This window comes from Diaphorina citri, unplaced genomic scaffold, assembly GCF_000475195.1.
Source record: "Diaphorina citri unplaced genomic scaffold, Diaci psyllid genome assembly version 1.1 scaffold1157, whole genome shotgun sequence".
In the NCBI taxonomy this organism is placed as follows: domain Eukaryota; kingdom Metazoa; phylum Arthropoda; class Insecta; order Hemiptera; family Psyllidae; genus Diaphorina; species Diaphorina citri.
In genome coordinates this window covers 18,153-38,934 of record NW_007378586.1, presented here as the reverse complement: position 1 = coordinate 38,934, position 20,782 = coordinate 18,153, and the positions used below count along the sequence as shown (strand labels likewise).

At 37.6% G+C, this 20,782-nt stretch overlaps 2 protein-coding genes across 2 annotated transcripts in view; both read right to left on the bottom strand.

The window, feature by feature from the left end:
• The window catches only part of LOC103514503 (bestrophin-2-like), a 58,542-nt gene extending 44,824 nt beyond the window's left edge, over positions 1-13,718 (bottom strand). Inside the window, exon 1 of the mRNA XM_026827458.1 lies at positions 13,077-13,718. The gene's annotated coding sequence lies outside the window, so the exon portion shown is untranslated. The remainder of the gene's footprint in view (positions 1-13,076) is intronic.
• Positions 1,744-20,686, bottom strand: LOC103514501 (DNA mismatch repair protein Mlh1-like). Its single transcript, XM_008479386.3, is given in 16 exon segments — positions 1,744-1,796; positions 2,352-2,550; positions 3,140-3,203; positions 3,482-3,658; positions 5,998-6,128; positions 6,903-6,966; positions 7,245-7,421; positions 7,836-8,047; positions 8,422-8,520; positions 8,907-8,989; positions 9,088-9,094; positions 9,775-9,913; positions 10,141-10,280; positions 10,528-10,684; positions 11,178-11,441; positions 20,418-20,686. Coding segments are annotated over 16 exon segments (2,079 nt in total). The 5' UTR covers positions 20,531-20,686.
• Positions 20,687-20,782: the final 96 nt, after the last annotated feature.

The following is a 20,782-nucleotide window of genomic DNA, read 5'->3' as shown; positions in this document are numbered from 1 at the left end:
TTATTTTGAAAATGAGTAGGTATGGAATCGTGGTACAATAAAAATATATCAGCAATTATATTTATTTTTTATCAACTCTCGAAAAAAAGCAACATGTAAATTGTATTTTTTTTTTTCTTGTGTTTTACAATCTCCACTCATGTGTCGTTTACTTAGCACAGAAATAACTTCACCACGCTTGATAATGTATCTTGTGATAGGACGAGATTTAGAATTAGATTTAGATTCTCTTACTCTTTATTATGATAATGTTTTCTAGTTTTTATTTTATTTGGAAAATGAGTAGGTATGTGTGTGTGTGAGTTGCTCTTGTATTGGAATGAGTACAGATGTTCTATGGTCTATGTACACAGGTAATACTGAGTCCCTGTACCTACCGACTGCTCTATTCAACAGCTCACTAAACCAAATACTTGTTGACTGGGTACCTACCTCAATCATATGGGTGCCATTTTTTAGCAGCATTATTATTATAATCCCTACATTACCTACCTATACATTATACAGGGTGTGTAAAATATAACGTACCACACCTGACGTGATTTGTTGCTCTATGAACAGGGGGTCCGCCAATGCTTTCGATTTTGGGGTATAGGGATTCTTTTTTTTTTTTTGCAACAAACTAACAAAAGTTGCAGTTTTCGAAAAATTATTCTGCAAGGGGTCTAGTTCATGTTCTGTTTAATGAAGGGACCAGCTGATATTTTTCTAGTCTGTACGTACCACACCTGACGTGATTTGTTGCTCTATGAACAGGGGGTCCGCCAATGCTTTCGATTTTGGGGTATAGGGATTCTTTTTTTTTGCAACAAACTATCAAAAGTTGCAGTTTTCGAAAAATTATTCTGCAAGGGTTCTAGTTCATGTTCTGTGTAATGAAGGAACCAGCTGATATTTTTCTAGTCTGTAAAATATCCTTTTGTGTGATATTCTATCGATCAATATCGACTGGAACCCATATGAAGTAGGAAAGTCTTTTGGTGGAACCTATTTCAGTGGATGTCGATAGTCATTAGAAGTTTCTCATAATTCTACATTTCATGGACAGCTCTCTCCCTCCATCTCCCCCTGTCCCGTTTAAAGGACAAACAAACTCCTTGTCTTGCATTTATAAATCTACATCATAATGGCATTATGATAATGGTACAAATCAGGGTTTTCATGAAAACAAAATTACAATAAGAGAGCAATCATCATATATTGAGTCATAAGTTAATGATAATATTTCTACTTATTGATCATGTTATCAGTAATTGATTTGAATAAAATTATTAGCTTGATAAAAAGTAAATTAGGAAGAGAAATAATGGATATAAAAAAAAAATAAAGTAGACATGTACTTGTTTTGGTAACTAAGTGCACTCGTCCCATAAATATTTAAGGAAAAAATAATAAAATTGTAAAACAAAAAGTAATTTTAGTAGCCTCAGGCTACAATGAGGGCCATTAGCAAGGTGATGTTATGTACCTTACACTGCTTGGGGTTGTAGGACATGAAAATTACAATTCCTGTACGCCATATTTCCAAAAGTAATACGAAATTACCATCTGATTTTTCGCTTTCCTTATCCTATAATAATAAAAGTAATGTATTTGACGGAATATTTTCTTTTTTTCAGGGAAATTTTCTATTTTTTCGATCAGGCTGTATGATCCATAAAGTAAATGACCTCAGGAGGTAAAGGAAGCTCCGTACCAACCAAAATAAAAACCCAAGGTGCTACTGCGAGTACTTGGTATTTGCTAATAGATGACTATTGTACTATTGGTACTATCTCCGCTGACTAGCAAATAGTCTAACTTGGAAATCTTGGAATGCGATGTTGCCTTTGTGATATATGTATAATGTTCTTCGGGGTAATGATAAAATGTGTACAACAGGCAAGTCCTGCCCAGATTTTTGAAATTTTATGTGAAGACGCAATTTTATTCATAACGAACGAGCAAAGTATAACTTTGTTACATTTCTGTATGTAAATTGTGTATAATATTCAAATCCAAATACTTTATTCAGACTACTATACCCAAAGAAGGCGATGCATTATCAAACAAAAACTACCTACTTGTTCCCCCAATGTTGTTTAAATAGGACTAGATACTAATTAATCTTATGCTGTTGGAATTATTCATAGGAAATATGGCTGTTTAGATAAAACTACTAAAAACGAATAATAATAATAATAAAAAAATAGGTAATATTAAAACCAAGGCTGATTGAAAGGCTGACGAAAAATTGGTGCTGGGTCAACACGAGAAAGTAACTTGGTTGCAATCAAAATATAAGTTTTTTTTTATGGCAGGCATTGAACCAGACACTTCTTGAACCAGGGACAAGCAAGTGCATTACTTACCTACTAGTAAAGGCAAGGTACGTAGTCTAGCTTGCGTGTCTATTTCCATAGAGAAATAATCAGTCAACATATCAGCTCTAGATAGAAGGAACTGAGAGGCGGATTCAGCTACTTCGGATTTAGATCCATTGCTAGGATCCCAGCCTGAGTCCGGTAGATCTAGAGATATGAGAAGTAACTCTTTGATACTCACTGGATTCTGAAAGACGGGTATACAAGGGATTAATCATTGTATGAGCACATACAGAGAGTATGTAAACTGACACTCGTATTTATGAACAAGAATGATCGTTCTTAGATCAGTCTCAAGTCAAAATTGACCAATCAAATGCCTTGAGACTATGCTTAGCACGAACTTAAGAGCCAGCATTTTGTTCATAAATATGGGTGTAAGAGCCCGTTTCCACTTATGAGATTCACCCTTTTTTCGAATGTCCTATAAGCAATGTAATTTAAATGAGTGTTCCCACTACACACGACACGATTTTTTTTCCGACCGACAAGTGAGAACGGGCTCTAAGCAATTACCTAAGCCTCAGTGATGTAATGGTTAGCACGGTGGCCTTCGGATCTGGAGGCAGGTGGTTCGATTCCAAGTCAAGTCAACATTTGTGACGAGCGGTATATTTAACAATTAAAATTCCTTTCATGCATCTAATAGAAGGACCCCTGAAAGACATTCAAGATTCAAGACATTCAGGGGTCCTTTTATTTTGAATGTCATGTCATGAACTTGGAAACTTTTCATATGTAAAAGATTATACCTACCATTAAGAAAATCCACTCACCTCAAATCTGAAAACTCCAAAGTTTCCAAAGTCGTGAAGCATAAGTTGATAGAACAGCTCTTCTCTGAAAACAAACAATATGAACGTACACTGTACAGTTTTATCCTTTATTGTACTCCCGGTATTTTCTTGAAATTATAAGAGGGTTAATGTTAAAGGTAGAGAAAAGAATGAAAAATAAAATTACTAAATATCGTTCCCAACTTCGGATCTAGATATCTAGAGACAGGTGGATCTAATGAGGAGGAAAATAGGATTTTCCTCATCAGATCTTGGGCCCGGGTCAATTAAAGTACTTTTTCCTAATGAAAATCTACAGTAAAATGAACCTCGACTACTTACAAGACATAGGTAACGTTGACAATATACAGTTTGGTCTCATGTTGAATCAAACACATACAGGGTGTCGCACATCCCACGAAGCTCAACTTACGAAACACCTCACAGAGTTGAGATGATTTCTGCTTCTCTATTTCTCCCCTCAGATCTCGCACACTGCTTAGTTTTATTTCTCGTCTCCTGGGGGGGAGGAAGCAAAGAGGAGAAAGAAATGAGCTGTCCTATAACTAGACCTTTTATTGTTTTTTCTCGTTTCTTGTTTCTTGTCATAATTGAACGAACAAAGTGAATTTTAAGTTTTAACTCGATGATTTTTTTCCCTTCTTCTCTTAGACCGACTGGTACCGACATCGAAGAGAGAATAGCAGGCTAGGAATAGCAGGCTAGGAGAAAGTCGGCAGTTTCAAGAACGAATCTCCTCTGTTTAGGATAATTTTCGCTCCAGGATTTATGTTCTAAGCAGGCATTATTCAAATACAAAACGAGATAGTACGATGAACGTGTGTTATCTGTAAGGTTGGGCCAGTGTTAATGAATAAACACAAGTCCATGCTGATTGTTTTCCACCCGAGTTCAGAACAATGGAGCTTGGTGACACAATGCACGGGTGACATGGGGCACACACAATAGCAAGACAATAGTGTCGGTACTTCATATCAGTAGTAGGTATATCAGTCGCGCTTGGGTGATGTTTCAAAGTCATAGAGCAGGAAAAATGAGGACCAACGGAATTTTTCTTTTTCTTCTACGACTTCTAGATCTAGAGATAAATCGACTTTAAAAATACCGGTAAATCGTGAACTTTGACGTCACGGCATACGCTCCCGTAGGCGGACCTAAATCATTGAAAGTGAAGTGATGTAAAAACTATCCCGTGTTGTAATAACCCCATTATCCCAATAAATCACTTTAGTTTTGGTACCTCTCCTCAATTCTTGTGCAATATATAATATAGGGTGATCCTAAAGTAGAATTATGTTGTTCTGAATCCTCCTCTTCTAAAAATGGCCCTTGTGGAATGTGGGATGGAATTTATTTTGTTTATTCTTCCGATATGAAATTGAAAAGACAATTTATGTACTTTTGTTATCTCATTTTATTCTCTCTCACCAGATCCATCTAAAATCTTTATCATGAAGAATTTCCGTGGTAAAGCTAAGAGTTTCTTCAAAACACGAAAGCTAAAGCTTCAAAGTTATCATTACTAAAATACGAAAAGGCTTAAAAGGACTGTATCTAATATTAGTGAATCTAGTGATTCCGTAAACTGTACAGTTTATTTAGGAAAAGGGTCTCTATTGTGCCCCCAAAAGCATGATCGGGCCCAAAATTTCACCAATTTTAATTAATCCACAAAATCCAGAGAATAATTTTCCGTGAAGGTCCATAGAATACTAGTCCATCCAACACACGTACTGCCTCGATTTCCGGGACTTTTCAGCCTTATTCGGGCAGGTTAACGGTATGCCGAAAATCTATACCTACCTAATACCCATGAGACCTCTCACACTCTATGAGACCTAAGTCGAGCGGCTTTGGTGTGAGAGGTCTCTATCATTTTCATAAGTTTGGATTTTCAGGCGGTATCTCGCTGCTGTTGTTGTTGTTGTTGTTGTAGCGGCTTAGCTTTCGCCAAATGGCGATAGCAGAATAAAGAAAAGATGTCTTTTTGTATCTGATATACACCGGGGTGATACGTCACAACTACTATTTTAATGGTTATGCAATGTTTTTCAAGGTTGATCTTCTGTAATATTACGTCATAACTTTTGAAAATCTCGAAGCGCAAAGCGTGAAGTTCTTCATGGAACGTAGCCCGACTCATTTCCCGTACCAACCAAAATAAAAACCCAAGGTGCTACTGCGAGTACTTGGTATTTGCTAATAGATGACTATTGTACTATTGGTACTATCTCAGCTGACTAGCAAATAGTCTAACTTAGGTCTCATAGAGTGTGAGAGGTCTCATGGGTATTAGGTAGGTATAGATTTTCGGGCGACTACGCGCTACAGGAAGTCGCGCGAACTTCCAATGTGTGGCAGGCCTTAGACAATTAATTGCCTCTCCATTCATCACTAAACTAAATAAGTTCTAACTTTTTACGCGACAAGTTCGCAACCAATTTTTTATGTCTGTTTGTTTGTTGGTAAAATTAGAATGAGGTCAGAACAGAACTGAGCGCTAATATCTTACCTTTTTTTTCTCATGAATGAAACAGCAAGGTCATGGCATTCACTCTGATGAGACAGCAAGGAAAATAAAATTAAACAGTAATAGTGTTTGTTCCAGTCACCGAATAATGGTGTGTGCTTCTTTAATATCATTTTGTGGTTGGGATTTCACTGAATTTGAAGCAAAACACATCTTCTATAGGGAGGTACTTATGTTTAATTTTCTTGTAATTGTATGTGAATACTGTGATTTAAACTTTCAGGAGTTCAGGTACATAATACTTGTTATTTACAATGGCTGGATGTGAAGATGACAAGGATTCTAGCATCGTTCAAACACTTTGTACAAATTGTTCAGACTAGCAATCTCTAGTAGACATGCTCTCTCTACTAGTTTGACAGAAGGTTGGTATTGGCTTTTCATAAGAGGTACCAGAATATGCTCTACAGTGCGATACCATTGCTTTTCTTCCTTGTCCTGAAATTATTAAACGATTAGATCAAACTTTATTAACAGAATAAATATTTACAAATGGTAACATAATGAACATATAAGTACAAAATAAAGTTTGATCAAGGGTGGGGTTAATGCCTATGGCATTCTGAAATGAAAAGGAAACCCGAATGAGTTACAGTAAGTAATAGGTTCTACATTAATAACTAGCCTAGTCAGCTTAGAGGGTAGCGTTAGCTTAGAGAGTAGCGTTTCTGCCTTGTAAGCGCTAGATCACGGGTTCAATTTCCGCTCGGGGCGAATTTTATCCTAAACAAATAAGGTTCGTTCGTTCTCGGAACGGTTGAGACTATGCTTAGCACGAACTTAAGAGCCAGCATTTTGTTCATAAATATGGGTGTAAGAGCCCGTTTCCACTTATGAGATTCACCTTTTTTTCGAATATCCTATAAGCAATGTAATGTAAATGCGTGTTCCCACTACACACGACACGATTTTTTTTCCGACCGACAAGTGAGAACGGACTCTAAGCAATTACCTAAGCCTCAGTGATGTAATGGTTAGCACGGTGGCCTTCGGATCTGGAGGCAGGTGGTTCGATTCCAAGTCAAGTCAACATTTGTGACGAGCGGTATATTTAACAATTAAAATTCCTTTCATGCATCTAATAGAAGGACCCCTGAAAGACATTCAAGATTCAAGACATTCAGGGGTCCTTTTATTTTGAATGTCATGTCATGAACTTGGAAACTTTTCATATGTAAAAGATTATACCTACCATTAAGAAAATCCACTCACCTCAAATCTGAAAACTCCAAAGTTTCCAAAGTCGTGAAGCATAAGTTGATAGAACAGCTCTTCTCTGAAAACAAACAATATGAACGTACACTGTACAGTTTTATCCTTTATTGTACTCCCGGTATTTTCTTGAAATTATAAGAGGGTTAATGTTAAAGGTAGAGAAAAGAATGAAAAATAAAATTACTAAATATCGTTCCCAACTTCGGATCTAGATATCTAGAGACAGGTGGATCTAATGAGGAGGAAAATAGGATTTTCCTCATCAGATCTTGGGCCCGGGTCAATTAAAGTACTTTTTCCTAATGAAAATCTACAGTAAAATGAACCTCGACTACTTACAAGACATAGGTAACGTTGACAATATACAGTTTGGTCTCATGTTGAATCAAACACATACAGGGTGTCGCACATCCCACGAAGCTCAACTTACGAAACACCTCACAGAGTTGAGATGATTTCTGCTTCTCTATTTCTCCCCTCAGATCTCGCACACTGCTTAGTTTTATTTCTCGTCTCCTGGGGGGAGGAAGCAAAGAGGAGAAAGAAATGAGCTGTCCTATAACTAGACCTTTTATTGTTTTTTCTCGTTTCTTGTCATAATTGAACGAACAAAGTGAATTTTAAGTTTTAACTCGATGATTTTTTTCCTTCTTCTCTTAGAGGTTTCATTACTGAAACCAGGGTAGTCTTATGGTACCGATATCGAAGAGAGAATAGCAGGCTAGGAGAAAGTCGGCAGTTTCAAGAACGAATCTCCTCTGTTTAGGATAATTTTCGCTCCAGGCGAGAATCGAACCAGCGATCTATTGCTTACAAAGCAGACGGGGTACCTTTCAAACTAAGTAGGCTGGCTAGAAATTATAAATACAGCATATTTTCGAATGATTCCATAAATGAGCACCATATTTAGATAACATGCAAAATACTCACTTGTACTTCTTATTACTAGTCTGTTTACTCGTGGCTCTCTGATCTGCTATATATTTGCTGAGGAATCTATCTAGCTTTTGTTCTGAAGCATCAGTGCGTACTAGCTTATATGCTGGAGTAGTGGTGGTAGTGGTGTTATTGGTATTGGAACTGGTAGAGGAAGGTTTAGCCTTAGTAGTAGGGGGCTCTGTGGAGAATGAAGGCAGCTTGGTCTGAAATGAAAACACAAAAGTTGTTATCATAAATAGTCTTCTTTTTGAAGAGGTTTGATAGAGGGAACTGTAACTGGTAAGGAAGGTCTTATTGTCCCGGAAGCGAAGGGAGAAGAAAGACAGGATAGGAGAAAGCCAACCGCTCCGAGAACGAACCTTATCTGTTTATTCTTATTAATACAACTTACGGCTTTTAAAGCCATTTATTTTTACAATAAAAGTTTAGGATAAAATCCACGACGGGCGGGAATCGAACCCGTGACATGACCTACCTTTTAGAAGGCAGACGCTCTAGCTTTCAAGCTAAGTAGGCTGGGCATCAATAATCTTATCAAACCAAATACTTATTTACTTGCGCGAAAGTGGTTACTAACCTGAGTATAAAATACACGGGATGTGTTAGATCCTAGCAATGTTTTCTCCAGCATTGACTGAACTCTCTCGATAATCGTGTCTTCATGGAGAAAATGAACCTGGAATACAAACGAAGAGTTCATTATTTGCTGAATCTTAAACTAGTTCTTCAGTTTAGGGAACTGAAACTAGTAAGTTGGTTTAGTTGTTGTTGATGGTCTCTAACCAAAATTACTTGGTCCCGTCCCGAACTTCAGTTAACCATGATGAGGACCTGTGCTTTTCCTTTGAGGCATGATAAACTGATCCCTATTTATAGTCCCACAGCAAGACACTTGTTAGTTTAGTGAACCTTATTCAGGGCTTAATTTAGAAAAGGGGACGCTTATGGGGCCAAATTCTAATGATCAAATTTTCGGACATGCAGTAGGTAAGTATGTAATATTTAACTTTTTTTTTTCACCTATACCTCCTCATAAAGAAGTGAAATGAAATAGGCACTTACTTCATGTTTGGTGGGATGAACATTAACGGGAGGCTGATCCATGTTTTCCGTTGACACAAATAAAATGATCAGACACCATTTAACTTAAGTTATTATCTACAATTCTACAGTAATCAAAAGATCAAAAGAACTTGAAATACAAGGAAAACCCATGGAAAATCCAGAGTTCCACTTCCAGTACTTCCACTCTGGAACCAGAAAAATTACCAAAATATTTGAATTTTCAAAATTTGGCGCGAAGTTTTGCCGGTTTTCCAAGGAGGTGAAAAGCAGTGGATTTTAGAACAAAAGTGCAGCCGTTGTTTGCCACCGCGCGAAATTTTGAAATTTTGTTTCCGAAAAGACAAATTTTAGAGAAAAAAAACGAAGGAAATCGAATCTTCTTGTATTTTTCAGTGTACCATTATGCTTTCTGTGTGAAATTAACCATAGTTAGAGATCATGTCAGTCTCTCCATTCATCAAAGGATTTGCGAAGATCCTGAGAAGTCACAGCCGAAACTTTTCACTGAGCAGTGTACACAGAGATAAAATCAGATCAGCAGTGCTTACTGAAGTGAACAAACCTCTGGTGATCAAAGAAGATAGTCCATTACCTCTTAAAGAGGGACAGGTACGATTTGTAAAGAATGTTTTCTTTTATTTACATAGGTACCTTTCAGCCCAAAATAAGTAGATAGCAGTTGCAGACAACCTGGCCCTATCCCATTAAGGATTTCTCAAACATTGCTTTTTGTCAGTGATCAGCAAGTTCTCTGAGACCAAAGAGACCAATTGAAATTGGTTCCAACTCAAGGCAGTTTTAATTTTTTTACTCTCATTTACCAATTTAATAGATCTTTTGTATGGTTTCTTAGGTGAGGATAGACATTCAATGTTGTGCTCTCAACTCATCTATTAATGAAGAGAAGGAATGTCATTTTCTTGGTTGAGAAGTTCACATTGGTAATCCAGCCTGTAACTTTAAGCTGGAATGCGTCATCTATACCTTCTACTGATAGCAACTCCCTGAAGAGAAGTGAAAAAGTATTTTATTAAACACTCTTTATTAAACACATCAAAATTGAAAAGGGCCCCCCTTCTCGTAATTTTGTGTAGCCAAAACCAAGTGTCAGCTCAAAGGAATTACCCTAGCAAGGGCTGATTGAGAGGCTGATGAAAAACGCCGAACCCGTCTGAACACGGGAAAAGGTGAGGAAGAAGAAGAAAAAAAGTACCTCCATACATGATCATACCTGGAGATATTGTTTCCATAGATATTTCCGATCACTTCAGAATGACTAGAGTTGACATTGGTTCGAATATCAGCCAGATTTTCATTTTGTTTCTTCAATGTGAATCCAACATGAGGATTATGAACTGCATATCGGCTCACCTGAGAACATGAACAGAATAGAAAGTGTCATCATCACCAAAGTATCATCATAACAAGAGCAAAGAGAGAAGGAAATCAGGATAGGAGAAAGCCAGCTGTTTGAGAACAAACCTTATCTGATAAGGATAAAATTCCAGTTTTACAGTAATTAAATAGGTACCCCAATAGTTAGTAAGTAACCCTGTAGGAGAAAGATTGAGTTTGATGATTTGAGTTTCACCTGAAGTACTTGAGTACCCAAACTTACAACATCAGCTATTTTGTTGTACTCTTCAGATGGTTGTTTCAAAGCTTTGCGTCGGGTTGGAATGTTATAGAACAAATCTTCTGCTATAATCTGAGTGCCTTGATTCCCAGCACATGGCTTGATAGGATCCTTGAGCTTGCTGTCAATATAGGAAGCTCTGGAACATTTGGAATAGATGCTTGTTTATTATCTGACAGGATAAAATTTAAAAGTCCAATCTATGCATCTTTCTACTTACTTTACTTATCCTTGGCTGTGGCCTTAATGACCATATGCCTGTGTCACAGCAGCTGCCCATTCCCCTCTCTCCAGAGCCACTTGCCTCCATTCTTCCAGATTGATTCTCTCCATTCATTCCGGATTGATGCAACTTTATAACTATTTATTTTACCTCTGTGACTCTCTTTTGCTTGCTCACTCTCTCCCTTCCTTATATGTTTGTCTCTCTCTTTTATCTCTCACTTTCACTCTCCTCCTGCCTCTCCCCTCTTCTCCCATCTCTGTTCCTCACTCCTTCTGTTTGATCTCCCTAACTCCTATTTGCTCTTTGTCTCTCTGAAGATACTGTGACATTTCCATGAGAGCAAGGGCCATCAAATCAGCTGGATAAGTACACCACCTGTTCATCAAATAGATATTAAATACACTACCTGTAAGCACAAGGTGAAGTTTTGGTTTTAGTGATGATTGTCAAATGAGCAACATGACTAATGCTGGCCAGGGCTTCACCACGGAATCCAAACGTTGAAATACTATTGAGATCTTCAAACTGGGTCAGCTTACTTGTGGTGAATCGTTCACATACAATGTCCATGTCTTCTTTCCGTATACCAGTACCATTGTCTTGGATCTGAAGTAATTTTAGCCCTCCTTGCTTGACAGTTACTTGAATTGATGTTGACTTTGCATCCAAGCTGAAATTGAGAGAATTACAGTGACTGTAAAGTTTGCTGAAATATTGATTTCTCATTTTCCAACCAACTTGCCTTTGCTTTACACGAGCCTCACTTTGATCCAGTTCTCCTCTATTGAAGAATTCTATCCTCGAAAATAAACTACCATTCTCAGCAATAACAAGCGAATTCTCGAGACCATATTCAGTTTTGGTCTTGCTATGTATTTTGACATAGACACACCATTCACGCAAGAAGAATGTCCAGAAGAACTGGACCTTATATCACCCACTCTCCAACAATCCTCTCCACACTGGCAATTTACTTCCCCAGCCATGTCTCCCAGTTGTCTCTCAAATAACTCCGAACAATCCGAACCTTATGCTGCGGAATCATTGAGCTATGCTATGTTGTCTCCTCTGTACATACAAGTCTCGTCACCAGAGTTACTTGAATTGATGTTGACTTTGCATCCAAGCTAAAATTGAGATAATTGTCATAATGGTGGGGAACTAGATTTTATCTGTCCACTGTTGGACAAAGGGGCTGATTTCTAAGGGGGATAGTGATATGTAGATTGTAGATACTTACTGTGTGTCTACATGACAAGTGATTGAAGAAGATGTCCTTTTCTATAATCATTTGACTAGGGTCTAGGTTTACCCTTGGGATCAATATAATTTTACAAAAGCAATCCCCATATTTCATCCACTTAGGGCTCATAGCTACCATAATATTCTTACCTATCGAATGGTGCGTGGAGTTCTAGACAAAATACAAAAAAAAAAAAAAATATTTGAGTCATAAATAATAACTCGGATACCTTACACTTCACTGGGCGACACCTTGCCTCTGTGTTATGCCAGGCCATATCACAGTAGCCCTGGTTCAACTATCGTCGTGAGAACTAGATGTGAATAAGTATAAACTGATGAGAGATTAGAATAAATAGCAAACTGCAGAAGGTTTAATAGAGTATAAGTTCTAGACAAAATACAAAAAAAAATATTTGAGTCATAAATAATATCTCGGATACCTTACACTTCACTGGGCGACACCTTGCCTCTGTGTTATGCCAGGCCATTTCACAGTAGCCCTGGTTCAACTATCGTCGTGAGAACTAGATGTGAAGAAGTATAAACTGATGAGAGATTAAAATAAATAGCAAACTGCAGAAGGTTTAATAGAGAGAACTGTAAGGCGGAATGCAGAGCAGTGTACACTGGTAAAAACCGTGCGCTGAGCCTAAATGAACGCAGGTCTTATCGTGCCGAAATCTTCTTCAGCAGGACAGGAGAAAGCCAGCCGTTTCGTAAACAGCGTTATCTGGTTAGGAGAATGTTCGCCCTGGGCTGAAAAATCGGGAATCGAACCCGCGACCTAGCGCTTACTAGACCACTACCCTCCTAGCTAACAAGGCTGGCACATTCTTTTAATGTTAAAGGAAGTACTTGGGAACTCACTCATAAGATTTATGAAGATGCCTTTGCCAACAAAAGTACATAAATTGTCTTTTCAATTTCATATCGGAAGAATAAACAAAATAAATTCCATCCCACATTCCACAAGGGCCATTTTTAGAAGAGGAGGATTCAGAACAACATAATTCTACTTTAGGATCACCCTATATATTGCACAAGAATTGATGAGAGGTACCAAAACTAAAGTGATTTATTGGGATAATGGGGTTATTACAACACGGGATAGTTTTTACATCACTTCACTTTCAATGATTTAGGTAAGAGTTAAGGTAACTTCGCAGAAAAAAACAAACACAATTATATTTTTCAAGAAAAGAAACGGTAAAAAAAAGTAAAAATTAATTGGAAGAAACTGTGCAAATACGTAAGTGATCGCGAAGATTTTGAATCGTGGTACAATAAAAATATATCAGCAATTATATTTATTTTTTATCAACTCTCGAAAAAAAGCAACATGTAAATTGTATTTTTTTTTTTCTTGTGTTTTACAATCTCCACTCATGTGTCGTTTACTTAGCACAGAAATAACTTCACCACGCTTGATAATGTATCTTGTGATAGGACGAGATTTAGAATTAGATTTAGATTCTCTTACTCTTTATTATGATAATGTTTTCTAGTTTTTATTTTATTTGGAAAATGAGTAGGTATGTGTGTGTGTGAGTTGCTCTTGTATTGGAATGAGTACAGATGTTCTATGGTCTATGTACACAGGTAATACTGAGTCCCTGTACCTACCGACTGCTCTATTCAACAGCTCACTAAACCAAATACTTGTTGACTGGGTACCTACCTCAATCATATGGGTGCCATTTTTTAGCAGCATTATTATTATAATCCCTACATTACCTACCTATACATTATACAGGGTGTGTAAAATATAACGTACCACACCTGACGTGATTTGTTGCTCTATGAACAGGGGGTCCGCCAATGCTTTCGATTTTGGGGTATAGGGATTCTTTTTTTTTGCAACAAACTATCAAAAGTTGCAGTTTTCGAAAAATTATTCTGCAAGGGTTCTAGTTCATGTTCTGTGTAATGAAGGAACCAGCTGATATTTTTCTAGTCTGTAAAATATCCTTTTGTGTGATATTCTATCGATCAATATCGACTGGAACCCATATGAAGTAGGAAAGTCTTTTGGTGGAACCTATTTCAGTGGATGTCGATAGTCATTAGAAGTTTCTCATAATTCTACATTTCATGGACAGCTCTCTCCCTCCATCTCCCCCTGTCCCGTTTAAAGGACAAACAAACTCCTTGTCTTGCATTTATAAATCTACATCATAATGGCATTATGATAATGGTACAAATCAGGGTTTTCATGAAAACAAAATTACAATAAGAGAGCAATCATCATATATTGAGTCATAAGTTAATGATAATATTTCTACTTATTGATCATGTTATCAGTAATTGATTTGAATAAAATTATTAGCTTGATAAAAAGTAAATTAGGAAGAGAAATAATGGATATAAAAAAAAAATAAAGTAGACATGTACTTGTTTTGGTAACTAAGTGCACTCGTCCCATAAATATTTAAGGAAAAAATAATAAAATTGTAAAACAAAAAGTAATTTTAGTAGCCTCAGGCTACAATGAGGGCCATTAGCAAGGTGATGTTATGTACCTTACACTGCTTGGGGTTGTAGGACATGAAAATTACAATTCCTGTACGCCATATTTCCAAAAGTAATACGAAATTACCATCTGATTTTTCGCTTTCCTTATCCTATAATAATAAAAGTAATGTATTTGACGGAATATTTTCTTTTTTTCAGGGAAATTTTCTATTTTTTCGATCAGGCTGTATGATCCATAAAGTAAATGACCTCAGGAGGTAAAGGAAGCTCCGTACCAACCAAAATAAAAACCCAAGGTGCTACTGCGAGTACTTGGTATTTGCTAATAGATGACTATTGTACTATTGGTACTATCTCAGCTGACTAGCAAATAGTCTAAAGGTGGCGTTCCGATCCTAGCTGCCGGTCGCGCTGCCGAGCTGTGCGACCGCTGCCTACTGCTTCCTATGTATTCTTATGAAGTACTTTCCGAACCAAGCTGCCGGGTCGCGCTGCCCAGTCGCTCTGAGAGCAGTGTGGTCGCGCTGCCCGTGAGGTTTTCATGTGATTTAAAATACTATTTTTGTAATAATTTGTTCGACTGGAAGTTTGTAATGGAAGTCGCGCGACCCGGCAGCTAGGAACGGAACGCCACCTTAACTTGGAAATCTTGAAATGCGATGTTGCCTTTGTGATATATGTATAATGTTCTTCGGGGTAATGATAAAATGTGTACAACAGGCAACTCCTGCCCAGATTTTTGAAATTTTATGTGAAGACGCAATTCACAACAAACGAGTCAACTATAACTTTGTTACATTTCTTCTTCTGTATGTAAATTGTGTATTCTGTATGTAAATTGTGTATAATATTCAAATCCAAATACCTTATTCAGACTAGCATACCCAAAAAAGGCGGTGCATTATCAAACAAAAACTACCTACTTGTTCCTAGATGTTTAAATAGGACTAGATACTAATTAATCCTATGCTGTTGGAATTATTCATAGGAAATATGGCTGTTTAGATAAAACTACTAAAAACTAATAATAATAATAATAATAATAATAATAAAAAAAATAGGTAGCTCCAGACGAGAATCGAACCAGCGATCTATTGCTTACAAAGCAGACGGGGTACCTTTCAAACTAAGTAGGCTGGCTAGAAATTATAAGTACAGCATATTTTCGAATGATTCCATAAATGAGCACCTTATTTAGGTAACATGCAAAATACTCACTTGTACTTTTTATTACTAATCTGTTTACTCGTGGCTGTCTGATCTGCTACATATTTGCTGAGAAATCTATCTAGCTTTTGTTCTGAAGCATCAGTGCGTACTAGCTTATAAGCTGGAGTAGTGGTGGTAGTGGTGTTATTGGTATTAGAACTGGTAGAGGAAGGTTTAGCCTTAGTAGTAGGGGGCTCTGTGGAGAATGAAGGCAGCTTGGTCTGAAATGAAAACACAAAAGTTGTTATCATAAATAAGGAAGGTCTTACCGTCCCGGAAGCGAAGGGAAACGAAAGACAGGATAGGAGAAAGCCAACCGCTCCGAGAACGAACCTTATCTGTTTATTCTTATTAATACAACTTACGGCTTTTAAAGCCATTTATTTTTACAATAAAAGTTTAGGATAAAATCCACGACGGGCGGGAATCGAACCCGTGACATGACCTACCTTTTAGAAGGCAGACGCTCTAGCTTGCAAGCTAAGTAGGCTGGGCATCCATAATCTTATCAAACCAAATACTTATTTACTTGCGCGAAAGTGGTTACTAACCTGAGTATAAAATACACGGGATGTGTTAGATCCTAGCAATGTTTTCTCCAGCATTGACTGAACTCTCTCGATAATCGTGTCTTCATGGAGAAAATGAACCTGGAATACAAACGAAGAGTTCATTATTTGCTGAATCTTAACCTAGTTCTTCAGTTTAGGGAACTGAAACTAGTAAGTTAGTTTAGTTGTTGTTGATGGCCTCTAGCCAAAATTACTTGGTCCCGTCCCGAACCTCAGTTAACCATGATGAGGACCTGATGTGCTTTTCCTTTGAGGCATGATAAACTGATCCCTATTTATAGTCCCACAGCAAGACACTTGTTAGTTTAGTAAACCTTATTCAGGGCTTAATTTAGAAAAGGGGACGCTTATGGGGCCAAATTCTAATGATCAAATTTTCGGACATGCAGTAGGTAAGTATGTAATATTTAACTTTTTTTTTACCTATACCTCATAAAAAAGTGAAATAAAACAGGCACTTACTTCATGTTTGGTGGGATGAACATTAACATCTACATTCTTAGGGTCCATACACAGAGATAGGTACACAAATGGGAAGGAGCCTTTGGGAAGATAGATGCTGTAGACTTGCTCTATCATGCGCTTAATAGCTGGAATCAAGACAATGAAGGTGCAAGATAGTAGAAAGGTGATTACTAGGCGAGGTTAACACCGTGCTGGAGGCCTTTTCTATCACATAACAATATTAGAACTTAGAGTTGTAGTCCAATTCTGAAATAATTGAGGATAAAGTTCCATGATTTGACAGGGAATTGAACCTGCACTCAGTTCATTCAAGCCTGCTCCTCAAATTGAAGAAATTTCTGCCAGTCTAGTTAGCTAGGAGGGTAGCGCGTCTGCATTGTAAGCGCTAAGTTACGGGTTCGATTCTCGCCCGGCGTGAATTTTATCCCAAACAGATAAGGATCGTTCTCGTAACGGCTGACTTTCTACCTTGTCTTCCTTCTCTCTTTGCTTTCGGGACGATAAGACCTCAACAGTTAGGTACAGTTCAATCTATCAAACCTCAAAGTAAACAGAATAGAAAAGTTTCATCACCCCAAGAGAGAGAGAGAGAGAGAGAGAGAGAGAGAGAGAGAGAGAGAGAAACTTTGATTCTTACCTACAGACTCTACCAGACGGTTATTAATGAAGAGAAGGAATGTCATTTTCTTGGTTGAGAAGTTCACATTGGTAATCCAGCCTGTAACTTTAAGCTGGAATGCGTCATCTGTACCTTCTACTGATAGCAACTCCCTGAAGAGAAGTGAAAAAGTATTTTATTAAACAGTCTGCATCAAAATTGAAAACGGCCCCCCTTCTCGTAATCTTGTGTAGCCAAAACCAAGTGTCAGCTCAAAGGAATGATGAAAAACGCCGAACCCGTCTGAACACGGGAAAAGGTGAGGAAGAAGAAAAAAAGTACCTCCATACATGACCATACCTGGAGATATTGTTTCCATAATCATGAATGAAACAGCAAGGTCATGGCATTCACTCTGATGAGACAGCAAGGAAAATAAAATTAAACAGTAATAGTGTTTGTTCCAGTCTCGAAATAATGGTGTGCACTTCTTTAATATCATTTTGTGGTTGGGATTTCACTGAATTTGAAGCAAAGCACATCTACTATAGGTAGGTACTTATGTCTAATTTTCTCATAATCTTATGTGAATACTGTGATTTAAACTTTCAGGAGTTCAGGTACATAATACTTGTTATTTACAATGGCTGAATGTGAAGATGACAAGGATTCTAGCATCGTTCAAACACTTTGTACAAATTGTTCAGACTAGCAATCTCTAGTAGACATGCTCTCTCTACTATTTTTTCAGAAGGTTGGTATTGGCTTTTCATAAGAGGTACCAGAGTATGCTCTACAGTGCGATACCATTGCTTTTCTTCCTTGTCCTGAAATGAAAAGGAAACCCGAATGAGTTACAGTAAGTAATAGATACTACATTAATAACTAGCCTGGTCAGCTTAGAGAGTAGCGCGTCTGCCTTGTAAGCGCTAGATCACGGGTTCAATTTCCGCCCGGGGTGAATTTTATCCTAAACAAATAAGGTTCGTTCTCGGAACGGCTAGCCTCATCCTGTCCTCCTTATCTCTTCGATTTTGGGATGATAAGACCTTTGTTGTTACAATTCCTTCTAACAAACTTCTTGAAAAGAAAAAAACGCACGCGTAGCGTAAATTTACTGATAACTACAAAAATATTCTCAATAAAAATATAAAAAAAAAACAATCATAATTATGTCTATTTTAATTTGAATTCTCGATTTGTCTATGACTTACCTTCAAAGTTTCATCTTCACAGCCTGGATGTTGGGCATAGTACTTGGCGGTTTCCTTTTTCATTTTGTTTCTTCAATGTGAATCCAACATGAGGATTATGAACTGCATATCGGCTCACCTGAGAACATGAACAGAATAGAAAGTTTCATCATCCCAAGAGCAAAGAGAGAAGGAAAGTTGTTTGAGAACAGGAGAAATGGAGAAATACAGTTGTTTGAGAACAAACCTTATCTGATAAGGATAAAATTCCAGTTTTACAGTAATTAAATAGGTACCCCAATAGTTACTAAGTAACCCTGTAGGAGAAAGATTGAGATTGATGATTTGAGTTTCACCTGAAGTACTTGAGTACCCAAAAAACCCCCATCATATTCTTGTTCCGAGTCCCAGTTAACAGAGGTACATAGACGTAACATATACATGGGTAGGAGATCTAACTGGGGTGTGTATCCATCTGTAAATATTGCGGAGATGTCAATAATCATGCAGGTTTTTAGCTAAATTCCCATGACTCCTTGTATGATTTAATAGTGTTTCTGGTCTGAGGGACGGAAAATAGGGACATTTCCTTTGCTAAAGAAATGGCAAAGGGCATCCACTCGTAAAAAAAAATGTAGCCAAAACCAAATGTCAGTGGTAAGTTCAAAGCAATCATGATTCCCAGCACATGGCTTGATAGGATCCTTGAGCTTGCTGTCAATATAGGAAGCTCTGGAACATTTGGAATAGATGCTTGTTTATTAGGTATCTGACAGTATAAAATTTAAAAGTCCAATCTATCCAACTTTATACTTACTTTACTTATCCTTGGCTGTGGCCTTAATGACCATATGCCTGTGTCACAGCAGCTACCCATTCCCCTCTCTCCAGAGCCACTTGCCTCCATTCTTCCGGATTGATTCTCTCCATTCATTCCGGATTGATGCAACTTTAAACCTATTTATTTTACCTCTGTGACTCTCTTTTGCTTGCTCACTCTCTCCCTCCCTTATCTGTTTGTCTCTCTCTTTTATCTCTCACTTTCACTCTCCTCCTGCCTCTTCCCTCTTCTCCAATCTCTGTTCCTTACTCCTTCTGTTTGATTTCCCTCACTCCTATTTGCTCTTTGTCTCTCTGAAGATACTGTGACATTTCCATCAGAGCAAGGGCCATCAAATCAGCTAGATAAGTACACCACCTGTTCATCAAATAGATATTAAATACACTACCTGTAAGCACAAGGTGAAGTTTTGGTTTTAGTGATGATTGTCAAATGAGCAACATGACTAATGCTGGCCAGGGCTTCACCACGGAATCCAAATGTTGATATACTATTGAGATCTTCAAACTGGGTCAGCTTACTTGTAGTGAATCGTTCACATACAATATCCATGTCTTCTTTTCGTATACCAGTACCATTGTCTTGGATCTGAAGTAATTTTAGTCCTCCTTGCTTGACGGTTACTTGAATTGATGTTGACTTTGCATCCAAGCTAAAATTGAGATAATTGTCATAATGGTGGGGAACTAGATTTTATCTGTCCACTGTTGGACAAAGGGGCTGATTTCTAAGGGGGATAGTGATATGTAGATACTTACTGTGTGTCTACATGACAAGTGATTGAAGAAGATGTCCTTTTCTATAATCATTTGACTAGGGTCTATGTTTACCCTTGGGATCAATTTAATTTTACAAAAGCAATCCCCATATTTCATCCACTTAGGGCTTGTAGCTACCATCCCTTTCAGGAATTGACCACAGTGGTCAATCAAGCAACAGGTGCTCAGCCTTCAGAAATGATAAAGTTCTGATATTATATTTCTGTGAATATGCTATCCCAGATCACCTGCTAGCTGCCAGTTAGTTCTAGGGTGGGTTGTATTGGTATTACCTGTTCTCCAGTAATTCTTTCAGAGCATTGGCTGGTCTTTGTATAACTTCTCCGGCAGCAATCCTGTTTACAACAGTTTCGTCTAATTTTTTGATCTTTGGAGGCTGATCCATGTTTTCCGTTGACACAAATAAAATGATCAGACACCATTTAACTTAAGTTATTATCTACAATTCTACAGTAATCAAAAGATCAAAAGAACTTGAAATACAAGGAAAACCCATGGAAAATCCAGAGTTCCACTTCCTTCCACCACTCTGGAACCAGAAAAATTACCAAAATATTTGAATTTTCAAAATTTGGCGCGAAGTTTTGCCGGTTTTCCAAGGAGGTGAAAAGCAGTGGATTTTAGAACAAAAGTGCAG